The 14589-nt window shown below is 37.6% G+C and overlaps 2 protein-coding genes across 6 annotated transcripts in view; one reads left to right on the top strand and one right to left on the bottom strand.

Annotated features, from left to right (window-relative positions):
- Nucleotides 1-3615: 3615 nt before the first annotated feature.
- Nucleotides 3616-4824, top strand: LOC308417129 (carnosine N-methyltransferase-like; the record flags this gene model as incomplete). The annotated part of the gene is given in 2 exon segments (XM_080912256.1): nt 3616-3756; nt 3758-4824. Coding segments are annotated over 2 exon segments (1203 nt in total). The 3' UTR covers nt 4820-4824.
- Nucleotides 4825-13468: 8644 nt separating this feature from the next.
- The window catches only part of LOC308417120 (cytochrome P450 2C29), a gene marked incomplete at both ends in the record, with an annotated part of 338086 nt that continues 336965 nt past the window's right edge, over nt 13469-14589 (bottom strand). For all 5 annotated transcript variants that reach the window (XM_080912241.1, XM_080912240.1, XM_080912243.1 and 2 more), the window contains one exon: nt 13469-13650. In XM_080912241.1, coding sequence (XP_080768367.1) covers nt 13469-13650 — 182 coding nt within the window. The remainder of the gene's footprint in view (nt 13651-14589) is intronic.

The raw sequence follows: 14589 nt of genomic DNA on the forward strand, positions 1-14589 counted from the left end.
TGTTCTGTAGATATCTATTAATTCCAGTTGGTTCATTGTCTCTGCTAGTTTTACACTGTCCTTGTTCAATTTTTGTTTTCATGATCTATCCATTGGTGAGAGTGGGGTTTTAAAGTCTCCCACTATTATTATGTGGGCTGAAATGTATTTTTTGAGCTTTAGTAGGATTTCTTTTATGTAAACGGTTGCTTTTGTATTTGGAACATATATGTTAAGGATTGAGAGTTTTTCCTGACAGATTTTTCCTGTAATGAGTAAAATTGTTCTTCCTTATCTTTTTTGATACCTTTTGTTTGGAAATTTACTTTATTCAATATTAAAATAGCCACTTTAGCCTGCTTCTTGGGACTGTTTGCTTGGAAGTTTTTTTCCCACTCTTTTACTCTGAGATAGTGTCTGTCTTTGTCTCTGAGATGAGTTTCCTGTATTCAGCAAAATACTGGATTTTGTTTATGTATCCAGTCTGATAGTCTATGTCTCTTTATTGGGGAGTGGAGTCCATTTATGTTAATAGGTATCAAGGAATAGTGGTTACTGTTTTCTGCTATTATTGTTTTTGTAGGTTGAGTTGTGTTTGTGTCTCTTTCTTCTTTTGGTTTTCTTGCTTAGGAGTTTTCTTTTTTTCACTAGGATTAGTTCTCCTCATTGTATTGGGTTTTCCACCTATCATTCATTGTAGTGCTTGGTTTGTGGTCATATATTGTGTGAATTTAATTTTGTCTTGGAATATCTTCATCTCTCTATCTATGGTGATTGATAGTTTTTCTGGGTATAGCAGCTTGTTCTGGCACTTGTGCTCTCTTAGAGTATCCATGATGTTTGTCCAGGATCTTCTAGCTTTCATAGTCTCTATTGAGAAATCGGGTGTGATTCTGATTGGTCTGCCTTTATATGTTACCTGAGCTTTTTCCCTTACTGTTTTTAGTATTCTTTCTTTGCTTTGGGCACTTTGTGTTTTGACAAGTATGTGTCTGGAGGAATTTCTCTTCTGCTACAACCTATTTTTAGTTTTGTAGGCTTCTTTTATGTTTGTGGTTATCTTATTTTTAAGGGTAGGGGAGTTTTCTTCCAGGATTTTGTTGAAGATATTTACTGTACCTCTTAGTTGATATTCTTCTCCCTCTTCTATTCCTATTATCCTTAGGTCTGGTCTTCTCATTGTGATGTGGATCTCCTGCACATTCTGGGTTAGGAGATTTTAGGCTTTTCCATCTTCTCTGACCGTTTTGTCTATGTTTTCAATGTTGTCCTCGGCCCCCGAGTTTCTCTCTTCCTTCTCTTATAGTCTGTTAGAAACGCTTGCATCTGTGACACCTGATTTCATTTTTAGCATTTCTACCTCTACAGTTGTCTCTTTCAGTGTTTTTTTATTCTGTCCATTTCTGTTTTAAATTTCTTCTTCCATTTTTTCATGTCTTTGGTTCTGTTTACTTCTAGTTCTTTGAGTGTTTTTCTTGTTTCATCTTTAAAAGCTTCTAATTCTTTATGCCCCCCCCCCCCCGTTCTTGCTTAAGGATCTCTAACATCATCTTGAGGTAGGATTTCGTGTCTGAGTCTTCTTTTTTTGGAGTGTTTGTCATTCTGCTGTTTGTTGTGATGGAGGAGCTGGGTTCTCATCTTTCCCTTGTACCTGGCCTGTGTCCCTGGATCTCTGCTGTTCCTGGTGTGGATGGTCCAAGCGCCTGTTGTGCACCCAAATGCAGTCTGCTTGGTACTGAGGTCCCAATGCCTCTGGGTTCCTGGGTCCCTGGATCAAGCCGGGCTGGAGCACACTTTTCGTGTGCTCTGCTGAGATCTCTCTGCCCCCTAGTTAGTCATTATCCTTTCTCATCTGGTTCTCGCCAGTCCTGTCTTTTTGGGTGTCTGCTCTTCCTAGTGGTGTATATTTCCGAGTGGCTGTTGTGCACCCTGAAACCGCTGTGAGGGAACAATGGGCCCGATGCCACTGCCGGGTTCCTGGATCCGTGGATCAAGCCTAGTGGGCACACACTTTTCGAGTGCTCTGCTGAGATCTCTCTGCTCCCTGGCTAGTTGGAATCTGTTCTCACCCGGTTCTAGCCAGTCCTGTCTGTCTGGATATCTGCTCTTCCTGCTGGCGGATGTTCCGAGTTGATACTTATTCTTATGTGGTTATGGGCTTTGCATGAACGGGTGAGGCTGTGAAAGATGCCATTCAACATCTTAGCATATGCTTCTCCTTGTTATGTGTTCCAAGTGTATTAAGATTGTTCATGCTCTAACTTACACTTCTCAAACTTTTTCAATGTTTTGCATTCAGTGGTGTATAGAACACACAATGGGAATTCTATACAACCCCAGGGTCAGGCTATCATAGAGAGAACTCATCAACATAATAAGGTACAACTGCAAAGATTAAAATCTAGTGGTAATTACTATTCACCTCATCAATTGTTAAGCCAGGCTTTATTTACTATTAATTCAGATGACAAAGAGTTTACTCCCATGCAAAAGAATTGGGATCATCTGCAATAGATTGTTACTCCTTTAGTATGTGGAAAAATTTTTTGACAGGCATTTGAAAAGAGCCAGATGTGTTATCACCCCGGGATGATGATATGCATGTGTTATTCAACAGAATATAGAAACCCCAATCTGGATTCCATTCGACGTTTCCACCAAAGAACCTCTACCAAGAACCCAGAAAAGAAGGAAGAAACAGAAAGTGAAAGAAACAATAAAAAAAATGAGGAAGATTGATCTCTCTTCTTTATAGGTGTCTTCAACCCTACCTGCATTTTTGTCCATGATTTGTTTTCTATGACCAAGTTATCATTGAGTAGATTTGTTTAGCTTCCAGGTATATGTGGGCTTTCTGTTGTTGTTATTAAAGACCAGCCTTAGTCCATGATGATCTGATAAGATTCATAGGAATATTTCAATCTCCTTATATCTGTTTAGGCCTCTTATATGTCCAACTATATTATAACTATATTATCAATTTAGGTGAATGTACCATGAAATGCTGACAAGAATGTATGTCCTTTTGTTTTAGGACAAAATATTCTGGATATATGTGCTACATCCATTTGGTTCATAATTTCTGTTAGTTTTTACTGTGTCCCTGTTTAGTTTTTGTTTCCATGATCTGTTCTTTACTGAGAGTGGAGTGTCAATGCCTACCACTATTATTGTGTTAGGTTCAATGTGTGCTTTGAGCATAAGTAAAGTTTCTTTTGTGAATGTAGTTGCCCTTGCATTTGGAGTGAATATGTTCAGAATGGAGAATTCATTTTGCTAGATTATTTTGATGGGTATAAAGTAATCGTTCCTTATAGTTTTTATAACATTTGATAAATACAATGTCTAGCATATATATATATATATAATTGGTAAATATGCTAGAGATTGTATCCAGTTCTTCGTTTGCACAATAGCACTTTAGCAAACAATATTTATACCTATCGGGCGCGGGTCCCCAAAACTCTGGCGGAGCACAGCGGGAATGGAGGCCTGAGGGCGGCGGGGGCGGGGCGTGCCGCGAGCGGGGACCTTGGCCAGGGCGGGCGCCGTCTAGAGGAGGCCCGGCCGCCGTCTGCCACCACGCACTCGGGAGCGGTGAAGCGCAGGCGGGTCACGCCGTGGGCCGTGGTGGCGATGCAGCGAGGATGGCGCGCTCCGCCCGCGTCTCAGCCGGCCCAGGATGGCGGGAGCGGGGAGGAGGTGGAGGTGCAGTTCTCCGTCGGGCGTTTGGGCTCGGCCGCGCCTGCCGCTCCCCCCCCCCCCCCCACACACCTAGGATGAGGAGCGGCTGGAGCGCGAGCACTTTTGGAAGGTCATCAACGCGTTCCGCTACTATGGCACCAGTATGCACGAACGAGTGAACAGGACGGAAAGACAGTTTCGATCACTTCCAGATAACCAGCAGAAACTGCTTCCTCAGTTCCCTCTTCACTTGGACAAGGTCTGGAAATGCATTGACCACAATCAGGAAATACTGCTGACCATTGTGAATGATTGCATACATATGTTTGAAAATAAGGAATATGGAGAAGACGCCAATGGAAAGATTATGCCAGCATCTACATTTGACATGAATAAGTTAAAATCTACACTGAAACAGTTTGTAAGAGACTGGAGTGAAACGGGGAAAGCAGAAAGGGATGCCTGCTATAAGCCAATCATTAAAGAGATTATCAAAAATTTTCCAAAAGAGAGATGGGATCCTTCTAAAGTAAATATTCTGGTACCTGGTGCTGGACTAGGAAGACTGGCCTGGGAAATATCTATGCTAGGTTATGCTTGTCAAGGAAATGAATGGAGTTTTTTTATGCTCTTTTCTTCCAACTTTGTACTCAACAGATGTTCTGAAGTTGACAAATACAAACTTTATTCCTGGATCCATCAGTTTAGCAATAATCGGAGATCAGCTGATCAGATTCGACCCATTTTTTTCCCTGATGTTGACCCCCACAGTCTTCCTCCTGGTTCGAACTTTTCAATGACAGCAGGAGACTTTCAGGAGATTTACTCGGAATGCAATACCTGGGACTGTATTGCCACCTGTTTCTTCATAGACACAGCTCACAATGTAATTGATTATATTGATACGATAAGGAGAATACTCAAGGCAGGTGGAATTTGGATAAATCTTGGTCCTCTACTATACCGTTTTGAAAATCTGGCAAATGAACTGTCTATAGAATTGAGCTATGAGGATATTAAAAACGTTGTTCTGCAGTATGGATTCCAGCTAGAGGTGGAAAAAGAATCTGTATTGTCAACATATACTGTGAATGATCTCTCTATGATGAAATACTACTATGAATGTGTTTTGTTTGTGGTCCGGAAACCACAATAGTGGTATTACCCAGAAGAACATTTAATAAGAGTAAGTGCTAAAATAAACAACTCACAGTCAACTGTCAATGACAGCAGGACACAACCTCAAATCAGTGGTGCCTTCTTATTCCTAACAAAATTTAAAAATAGTGTCTATTTTCTTAATGATGTCTATTGCTTTTTTCAGAAATATACTATACCATGCAAATTTATAACACACAATATATATAAAGAAAATATCTCCCTTGCAGATATCTAATGGAGGAACTATCTTCAAGTACTTTATTTTTTGAAGCCCAGAATTTTCTTTCTTTAAGAAAAGAAACAAACTAGTTTTCATGAAGCTATTGCAAGTCTGCCATCTTACGTAATGACTGGTACTGAAGTCTGCAGTGCTCTGCTTGCTGCGTTAGCACTGCCTGTGCTACTCTGAAAGGATCTTCTGTCATTCAGCATCTGGAACTGGAACTTTTGTTCTCATTGGACCTAAGTAAAGTATACTAAGAGAATTTGAAACTATTCTTTCATCATTCAAATTAGTTTTTTTTTAGCTCAGCTGCATTTAGAAAGCATCAAACATGTCATGTATGAAATGCTAAGTCAGTTTTATCAGAGGTTAAAATTCATGAACTACAGTAATAGAGAAAGTCTTGTATTAAACTGAAACTTATATTCCTGGATCCCTTTGGAATGTATAAATATAAATATTTGGAGGCCCAAAAGTTTCTTTTTTAAAAGCAGTGTTAAGAAACTGGTAAAATAAGAATAAAATCTGCCCATCTGAATACATAATTTTGAATTAGAAATTACAAAGCTTGTCAGTGTGGTATTTACAATGATGTCTTTATAAAGTGACTTATGTGACTTATGAAAGCAAGCACTTTTTAGTTAACATGTATTCTAGTGAAAATTATAATAGAAGAATGGGAGACGTTCTGAGTATGAAATTCAGGGAAAAATTAATTCCTGTGGTCTGTGTATTCAGTATCCTAGGCAGCAGCCATTCATGGAATTTCAGATTAAAACTAATTTTGTTCCCTAATAGAGTTGGAATTGAGACAGTGCATGCTGCTTTAATTTCTACCTCTAGGGAGGCTTGTTCAGTGGGAGTTTTAGTTTTCCTTGTTAGTTTTAAAGTTTGTTACTCCATTTCCATTAGCCAGGAACGCAGAGGTGGGTGGTATTTTAACTTGTACAAGAAAGTTCTTGCTGAGTGTTTTACAAATGTGTGACCTCTGAGACCTCTGGATCAGATGGATTTAACATGTACTGTGACTGACTGCTCGTTGCCATGCTTTGACAGGAACCTTACTGTCTGTCTTTGAGCCTTCGTATTGCTTAGGTTCAGAGTCTATAGGCTCTGGCATCTTTCTAGTTAGGGGAGCTCTACACAGTATGAAATTTTGTCATCTGTCCTTCCATTATGCAGTACATGGCTCCACAGAGCAAATTTTATTTTGCCGGGTATGTAAATCCATAGTTTGGTTTTCTTTAATATCATTTCTTGTTCTTCCATTGCTCACTACTTTCATTTGGTGGAAATTCTTATTACTATGTACAAGGGGGAAAAATCTCTCAATTATTTTTTTAAAGGGAAAAAACTAACCTAAAAAATGTATTTTAAAAGACATCCAGTGAACGGCAAGGAATGCATGCTTTTAGTTGTATTTAGGAATGCTTTTGTTCATTGAGTTGTTTTTTTTTTTTTTTTTTGTTTGTTTATTTTTAACAAAAGTAAGAACAGACTGACACCAGTGGGTTTGTTACCTAAGGGTATTTTTTTCTGTTATGTTTTACTCTTTAATATTATTACTGACATCTCTAAATTATGTATTTTACTTAACTCTGAAATCCGTTATTTCATTTATTTTTTTTTTCATATCACGAATATTTTAAAAATATTTCTTATAAATTTGCATCACTTTCTCTCTTCTGGCTTTTGAAGTTAATATATTCTAAACTTGAAGATATGGTATAAATCAATAAAAGAAGTGTCCCTGAAGGAATTTAATTTTGTATTTTTTATATTTAGGTCTAGCTATTGAAGTGTGAAAGTCTTGAAATTTAAAATTTTTTTCTTAGATTAGTGCTGTACACAAATGTTCTCATTTTTATAAGGTGGTCATGTGCTTGTTGTTTTTATTTTATATTTTTTATTTTTTAACAACTTTATTTTACAAAACAAAGATAAATGTACAGATTTTAAGCATTTTTTGCTTAAAATTATACAATGAATTTTAGTCAGTACTTTTTTTCAGATTTTAAAATAATTTTTACATAAAACTATATGAATATATTTTTTAGTCAGTACTTGATTTTTTTTAAAGCTTTGATAGTATGCATTGAAAACTTAATAGTTACAATGAGCATAAAGTACATGTAAAACAAAATGTAACATGGCAATAGTCAAAGATTTCTTGTTGTGTAAATATTTTTTTTTTATTTCTTGGACTTCACACAGTCTGTGAGTTGTTTCTGGGGGAGTGCAAGCCTCTTGGGTTAGCATCCCACTATCAGTGACTGCATATTATGTTTGTTCTTTTGTGACTGGGTTATCTCACTAAGGATGATATTCTCTAGATGCAGCCATTTTCTTAAGAATTTGGTTAAGTCATTGTTTCTGGTGGCTGAGTAGTATTCCATTGTGTAAATGTACCACAATTTTTGTATCAGTTCATCTTCTGAAGGACATCTGGGTTCTTTCCAGCTTCTGGCTATTATAAATAGAGCTGCTATGAACATTGTGGTACATATATCTTTGTGTGTATTAAAGTGTCTGTGGGGTATATGCCCAGAAGTGGAGTAGCTGGGTCTTCAGGTAGTACTATATCCAATTTTCTGAGGTATCGCCAGACAGATTTCCAGAGTGGTTGTATTAGTTTGCAACCCCACCAACAGTGGAGAAGTGTTCCTCTTTCTCCGCAACCTTGCCAGCATCTGCTGTCATCTGAGTTTTGAATCTTGGCCAATATGACTGGAGTGAGGTGGAATCTCAGGGTTGTTTTGACTTGCAATTCCCTGATGGCTAAGGATGTCGAGCACTTCCTCAGATGTTTCTCAGCCATTCAATGTTCCTCAGTTGAGAACGTTTTGTTTAGCTCTGTACCCCATTTTTTAATAGGGTTGTTTGATTCTCTGTTGTCTAGCTTTTTGAGTTCTTTGTATACCTTGGATATTAGGCCTCTATCTGATGTGGTGTTGCTAAAGATCTTTTCCCATTCTGTTGGTTGCCGATTTGTTTTCTTGACAATGTCCTTAGCCTTACAGAAACTTTGCAATTTCATTAAGTCCCATTTGTTAATCTTTGACATTAGAGCTTGAGCCATTGGTGTTTTGTTCAGAAAATTTTCTCCTGTGCCTATGTGTTCTAAGGTTTTCCCTAGTTTCTCATCTAATAGTTTCAGTGTATCTGGTTTAATGTGGAGATCTTTGATCCACTTACACTTGAGCTTTGTACAAGAAGATAAGAAAGGGTCTATTTTCATTCTTTTGCATGCTGAGTGCCAGTTGGACCAGCACAATTTGTTGAATAGGCTGTCCTTTTTCCATTTAATGTTTATGGCTCCTTTGTCAAAAATCAGGTGACCATATACATGAGGGCTCATTTCTGGATCTTCTATTCTATTCCATTTATCCACATGCCTATTTCTGTACCAGTACCATGCAGTTTTCAGCACAATTGCCTTGTAATATAGCTTGAGGTAAGGGAAAGTGATTCCCACAAACTTTTTTTTTTTTTTGTTGTTGAGGATGGATTTCTCTATTCTAGGTCTTTTGTTATTCCATATGAAATTGCACATTGATCTTTCCAATTCCATGAAGAACTGGGTTGGAATTTTGATTGGGATTGCATTGAATCTGTAGATTGCTTTTGGTAGGATAGCCATTTTTAAAATGTTGATCTTTCCAATCCATGAGCATGGGAGATCGTTCCATTTTCTCAGATGCTCCTCAATTTCTTTCTTTAGAGGTTTGAAGTTCTTGTTGTACAGGTCCTTCACTTGCTTAGTTAGAGTCACACCAAGGTATTTCATAGTTTTTGTGATCATTGTGAAGGGTCCCTTTTCCCTAATTTCTTTCTCCACATGTTTGTCCTTTGAGTATAGGAAGGCTACTGATTTGTTTGAGTTAATTTTGTATCCAGCCACTTTGCTGAACTTGTTTATCAGCTGTAGGAGTTCTCTGGTGGAATTTTTGGGGTCAGTCAAGTACACTATCATGTCATCGGCAAAAAGTGACGTTTTTATCTCTTCGTTTCCGATTTGTATCCCTTTGATCTACTTTTGCTGTCTAATTGCTCCAGCCAGGACTTCCAGTACCATGTTGAATAGGTACGTGGAGAGTGGGCAGCCTTGTCGAGTCCCTGATTTTAGTGGGATTGCTTCAAGTTTCTCACCATTAAGTTTGATGTTGGCTGTTAATTTGCTGTATATGGTTTTTATTATGTTTAAGTATGGACCTTGGATTCCTGTTCTTTCCAGGACTTTTAACATGAAGGGGTGTTGGATTTTGTCAAATGCTTTCTCAGCATCTAGTGAGATGACCATGTGGTTTTGTTCTTTGAGTTTGTTTATATAATGGATTACATTGATGGATTTTTTTATATTAAACCATCCATGCATCCTAGGGATGAAGCCTACTTGGTCATGATGAATGATCATTTTGATGTGTTCTTGGATTCGGTTTGCAAGGATCTTGTTGAGTATTTTTGCATCAATGTTCATAAGTGAGATTGGTCTGAAGTTCTCTTTCCTTGTAGGGTCATGGTGTGGTTTAGGTACGAGGGTAATTGTAGCCTCAAAAAAGGAGTTTGGTAGTATTCTATCTGATTCTACCTGTTGGAATAGTTTGGAGAGTATTGGTGTTATATCCCCAATAAATATCTGATAAAATTCTGCACAGAACCGGTCTGGACCTGAGCTTTTTTTGGTTAGGAGGCTTTTGCTGACTTCTTCTATTTCTTTAGGTTTTATAGGGTTATTTAGATGGTTTACTTTGTCCTGGATTAACTTTAGGATCTTGTATCTGTCTAGGGATTCATTCATCTCCTCCAGATGTTCCAATTTTGTGGAGTATAAGTTTTTGTAGTAGGATCTGATGATTTCTTGAATTTCCTCATTTTCAGTTTTTATGTCACTACTCTCCTTTCTGATTTTGTTGATTTGTATACCCTCTCTTTGCCCTCTAGTTAGTCTGGCTACGGGTTTATCAATCTTGTTGATTTTCTCAAAGAACCAACTCTTGGTTTTGTTAATTTTTTTCAATGGTTCTTTTTGTTTCTATTTGGTCTATTTCTGCCCTAATTTAGATTATTTCTTGCCGTCTACTCTTTTTGGGTATATCTGCTTCCTTTTGTTCAAGGGCTTTTAGCTTTGCTGTCAGGTTGCTGATGTAAGCTCTCTTCATTTTCTTTTTGGAAAAACTTAGGGCCATGAGTTTTCCTCTCAGTACTGCTTTCATTGCATCCCAGAAGTTTGGGTATGTTGTGTTTTCGTTTTCGTTGAATTCTAGAAAATCCTTACTTTCTCTCTTTATTTCTTCTTTGACCCTTCTATTGTTTAACAGAGCGTTGTTTAGTTTCTATGTGTATGTGGACTTTTTGTTGTCTTTGTTGTTGTTAAAGACCAGCCATAGACCATGGTGATCTGAGAGGATGCATGGGAGTATTTTAATCTTTTTATATGGATTGAGGCTCGTTTTGGGTCCAATTATGTGGTCAATTTTCGAGAAGGTGCCATGGGGTGCTGAGAAGAAGGTGTATTCTTTTACTTTAGGATGATATGTTCTGTATATATCTATTAATTCTAGTTGGTTCAAAGTCTCTGCTAGTTTTGCAGTGTCCTTGTTCAGTTTCTGTTTCCATGATCTGTCCATTGGTGTGAGTGGGGTATTAAAACTCCCACTATTATTGTGTGGGGTGAAATGTATTTTTTGAGATTTAGTAGGGTTTCTTTTATGAATGTGGGTCCTTTTTTTTTGGAGCATATATGTTAAGGAACGAGAGTTCCTCCTGACCGATTTCCCCGGTAATGAGTAAAAAGTGTACTTCCTTATCTTTTTTGATAACTTTTGGTTGGAAATTTACTTTATTCGATATTAGAATAACCACTCCAGTTTGCTTCTCAGGTCTGTATGCATGCAAGTTTTTTCCCATTCTATTACTCTGAGATAGTGTCTGTCTTTGTTTCTGAGATGAGTTTCCTGTATGCAGCAAAAGGCTGGATTTTGTTTATGTATCCAGTCTGATAGCCTATGTCTCTTTATTGGGGAGTTGAGTCCATTTATGTTAATAGATATGAAGGAATAGTTGTTTCTGTTTCCTGCCATTATTGCTTAGTGGGTTGAGTTGTGTCTGTGTCTTTTTCTTCTTTTAGTTTTCTTGTTTAGGGGTTTTCTTGTTTTTACTAGGCTGTATTTTCCCTCATTGTATTGGGTTTTCCACCTATAATTTGTTGTAGTGCTGGGTTTCTGGTCAGATAATGTGTAAATTTTGATTTGTCTTGAAATATCTTCGTCTCTCCATCGATGGTGATTGATAGTTTTGCTGGGTATAGCAGCTTGGGCTGGCATTTGTGCTCTTTTAGGGTGTGCAGGATGTCTGTCCAGACTCTTCTAGCTTTCATAGTCTCTGTTGAGAAATCGGGTGTGAGTCTGATTGGTCTTCCTTTATATGTTACCTGACCTTTTTCCCTTGCTGCCTTTAGTGTTCTTTCTTTGCTTTGGGCACTTGATGTTTTTACTATTATGTGTCTGGGTGTATTTTTTTTCTGGTCCAATCTATTTGGAGTTCTGAAGGCTTCTTTTATGCTCGTGGTCATCTCATTCTTGAGGGTAGGGAAGTTTTCTTCTATGATTTTGTTGATGATATTTACTGTGCCTTTTAGTTGATACTCTTCTTCTTCTTCTATTCCTATTATCCTTAGGTTCGGTCTTCTCATTGTGTCCTGAATTTCCTGGACATTTTGGGTTAGGAGCTTTTTGTTTTTTGCATCTTCTCTGGCTGTTTTGTCTATGTTTGCAATGTTGTCTTCTGCCCCCGAGATTCTCTCTTCTATCTCTTGTAATCTATTGGAAATGCTTGCTTCTGTGACTCCTGATTTCTTTTTTAGGTGTTCTACATCTAGGGTTATCTCTTTTAGTGTTTTCTTTATTGTATCAATTTCCGTTTTAAGTTCTCTCTTTTATTACTTCACCTTTTTGGTTGTGTTTTCCTGTTGTTCTTTGAGTTCTTTAAGTGTTTTCCTTGTTTTTTCTTTAAAAGCTTCTGAATCTTTTTGCTTTTCATCCCGTTCTTGTTTAATTATCTCTATCAGCATCTTGAGGTATGCTTTTAGGTCTGTGTCTTCTTTTTCTGGAGTGTTTGGCATTCTGATGTTTGCTGTTATGGGAGAGCTGTGTTCTTGTGTTGCTAGATTGTCTTGGTGTCCTTGGGATATACTCTTTAGCTTTTCTTGCCATTTTTTGTTGTCAGTGATATGTTCTTGCCTTCCCCTTGTATCTGGTCTGTGTCCCTCCTTCTCCACTGGTCCAGGTGGCAGATGGGCTGAGCCCTGTTCTATGCCTCAGAGTTGCCGGGTGGGCACAGAAGTTCCAAGGTTCTGTTCCTGGTCACTGATCAGGCAGGGCAAGGCAGGGGTTGCAGTTTCTGTGTGCACTCCGCAGGGATCTCTCTGCTCCCTGGCAGCCTAGGTCTCCTACTCACCAATTGTTCAGCCTTTACGAACTGCCGTTCCGGGTGGCAGATGGGCCGAGCCGTGTTCTGTGCCCTGAAGTCGCCACCAGGTGGAAACAGAAGTTACAAAGTTCTGTTCCCAGTCGCTGGATCCGGCAGGGCAAGGCAGGTGTTGCACTTTCTGTGTGCACTCCACAGGGATCTCTCTACTCCCTGGCAGCCTAGGTCTCCTACTCATCAATTGTTCAGCCTTTATGAGCTGCCGTTCTGGGTGGCAGATGCTTGTTGTTTTTAAATTTACATTTTTTGAGGTTAAGATTTTGGTTCTAATCAATTAGCAAGATAGGGCATATGAAATATACAGAGAGGCTACAGAACTCACAGTATGAAATGATCATATGTGGGAACTGTAAAGTGTATAAGATTTTATATGTAATTCACATTCTAAATGTCACCAGAAAAGTTGAATTGGAGGCTTCATGTCTGCATGAAATTTCCTATATTTTTACTGTGTACATGGACTTAATTTTTTGTTAAATATTAAAGTCTACCAGTTGCTATAAAAATATTTATACCTATCAATTCCCCTTGCATTTTCTATGTTTCTTTTGATGTGAACCAGAAAAATGTATTAGGATAATATTTTCTTACCTAAATTGTAAGCAAATCTGAGAACAGTTATACAAATAAAGTATAATTATTACTGAGAATATGCAAAAAGACTAGGAATTTTTTTATGATAATTATTATTTTAAGGTAAAGCTTTATTTCAAATTAGGAATGGATACACATAAGCATAAGGGATCATACACCTGTTATATAAAGGAGAAAGTAAAAGGGAATTTGTGCTAAACATCTGGAAACTGCATGTGTTTGCTGGATCTTGAGAGAAGAGGGTTCTCTGAGCCATAATGGAAGATAGAAGGAAGGAGGTGAATGAAAAGGAGAAGGGGATTGCAGAAAATAATACCACAGGGCCCAGAAATTCTGATCTATTTAGAGAGGAATGAAGCAAAGCTGGTAAGTGGGTGGCACAGAGGCAAGTCCATTCACCACTGGGGTTGTATCAATGTCTTTTGGGTGAACAAGAGATTTCACTTTAAAGTTCTGTAAAATGGTTGTCAGGAATAGAAACAACTCCATGCGGGCCAGGCCTTCTCCAGCACAAACTCGTTTTCCTACAAAAACAAACAAACAAACAAACAAACAAAAAAACCCATAAAAACCCAAAATAAGAAAAACAAAAACAAAAACAGTAAAACAAGATTACTATCTCTTATTCTTAAATGTGCAAAACACTGTATGATACAAGACTTGATGAATGAATGCTGAGTCATTGTATATGTGGTTAGATGAATGGCTAGCTGAAAGGACAACTCGACAGTCAAACAGAACAAATTTGTTTTCTAGATAACATATGATCTTGAGAATTACATTGCTAACAATACTTTTTAGCAAGGTATGACTGTTCACATTTATAATAAAACTACCTGGAAGACTGAAGAAAAATGATCCTGTGTTTACTACCAAAATCAAATCCAAGAAAAGAAGGTACATATCCAAAGTTAGTCCATACACTGCAAATTTATACTCAATATTCATTACTCTCAGATTGAACAAAGAAGATCAGGGTTCTCAGCGATCATTGCAGGACATCCTGGCACAAATACAACATCTCCCTCACACAATAATGATCTTTCATTTTTCAGGATTCAAACCACATAGAAATGTCCTGATGTAATGTTTCCTTATTGATATGTAGTTTTTTCTTATAATTCTCTATTATCCATGTGTAACAACAAGGAAGCCAATTATTAAAACAGTAATATATTTTGTAAAAATTAAGGTTTCAGCAAGATATTTTCTAATATATTCGCAATAATCCAGAAGTCTGAGAGATTTTCTCATAGTCCTGTCCATTAGCAATGTAACAAGTAGTAGTTATTCATGTAATTACCAAGTGTACTTGAGGCTCTTTGGTGATGATTTTCTATATTTTAGAGACTTGTTATTGCCTAACAGCATTGAGGTGAGAGACACAGCAATAGAAACATAAATTTAAATTCAGATATATTTCATCATTTCTATGGTGAGAGAGTAAATTGTAAATGAAGGTT

The sequence above is a fragment of the Micromys minutus genome (assembly GCF_963924665.1).
Source record: "Micromys minutus genome assembly, chromosome: 2".
NCBI lineage: Eukaryota > Metazoa > Chordata > Mammalia > Rodentia > Muridae > Micromys > Micromys minutus.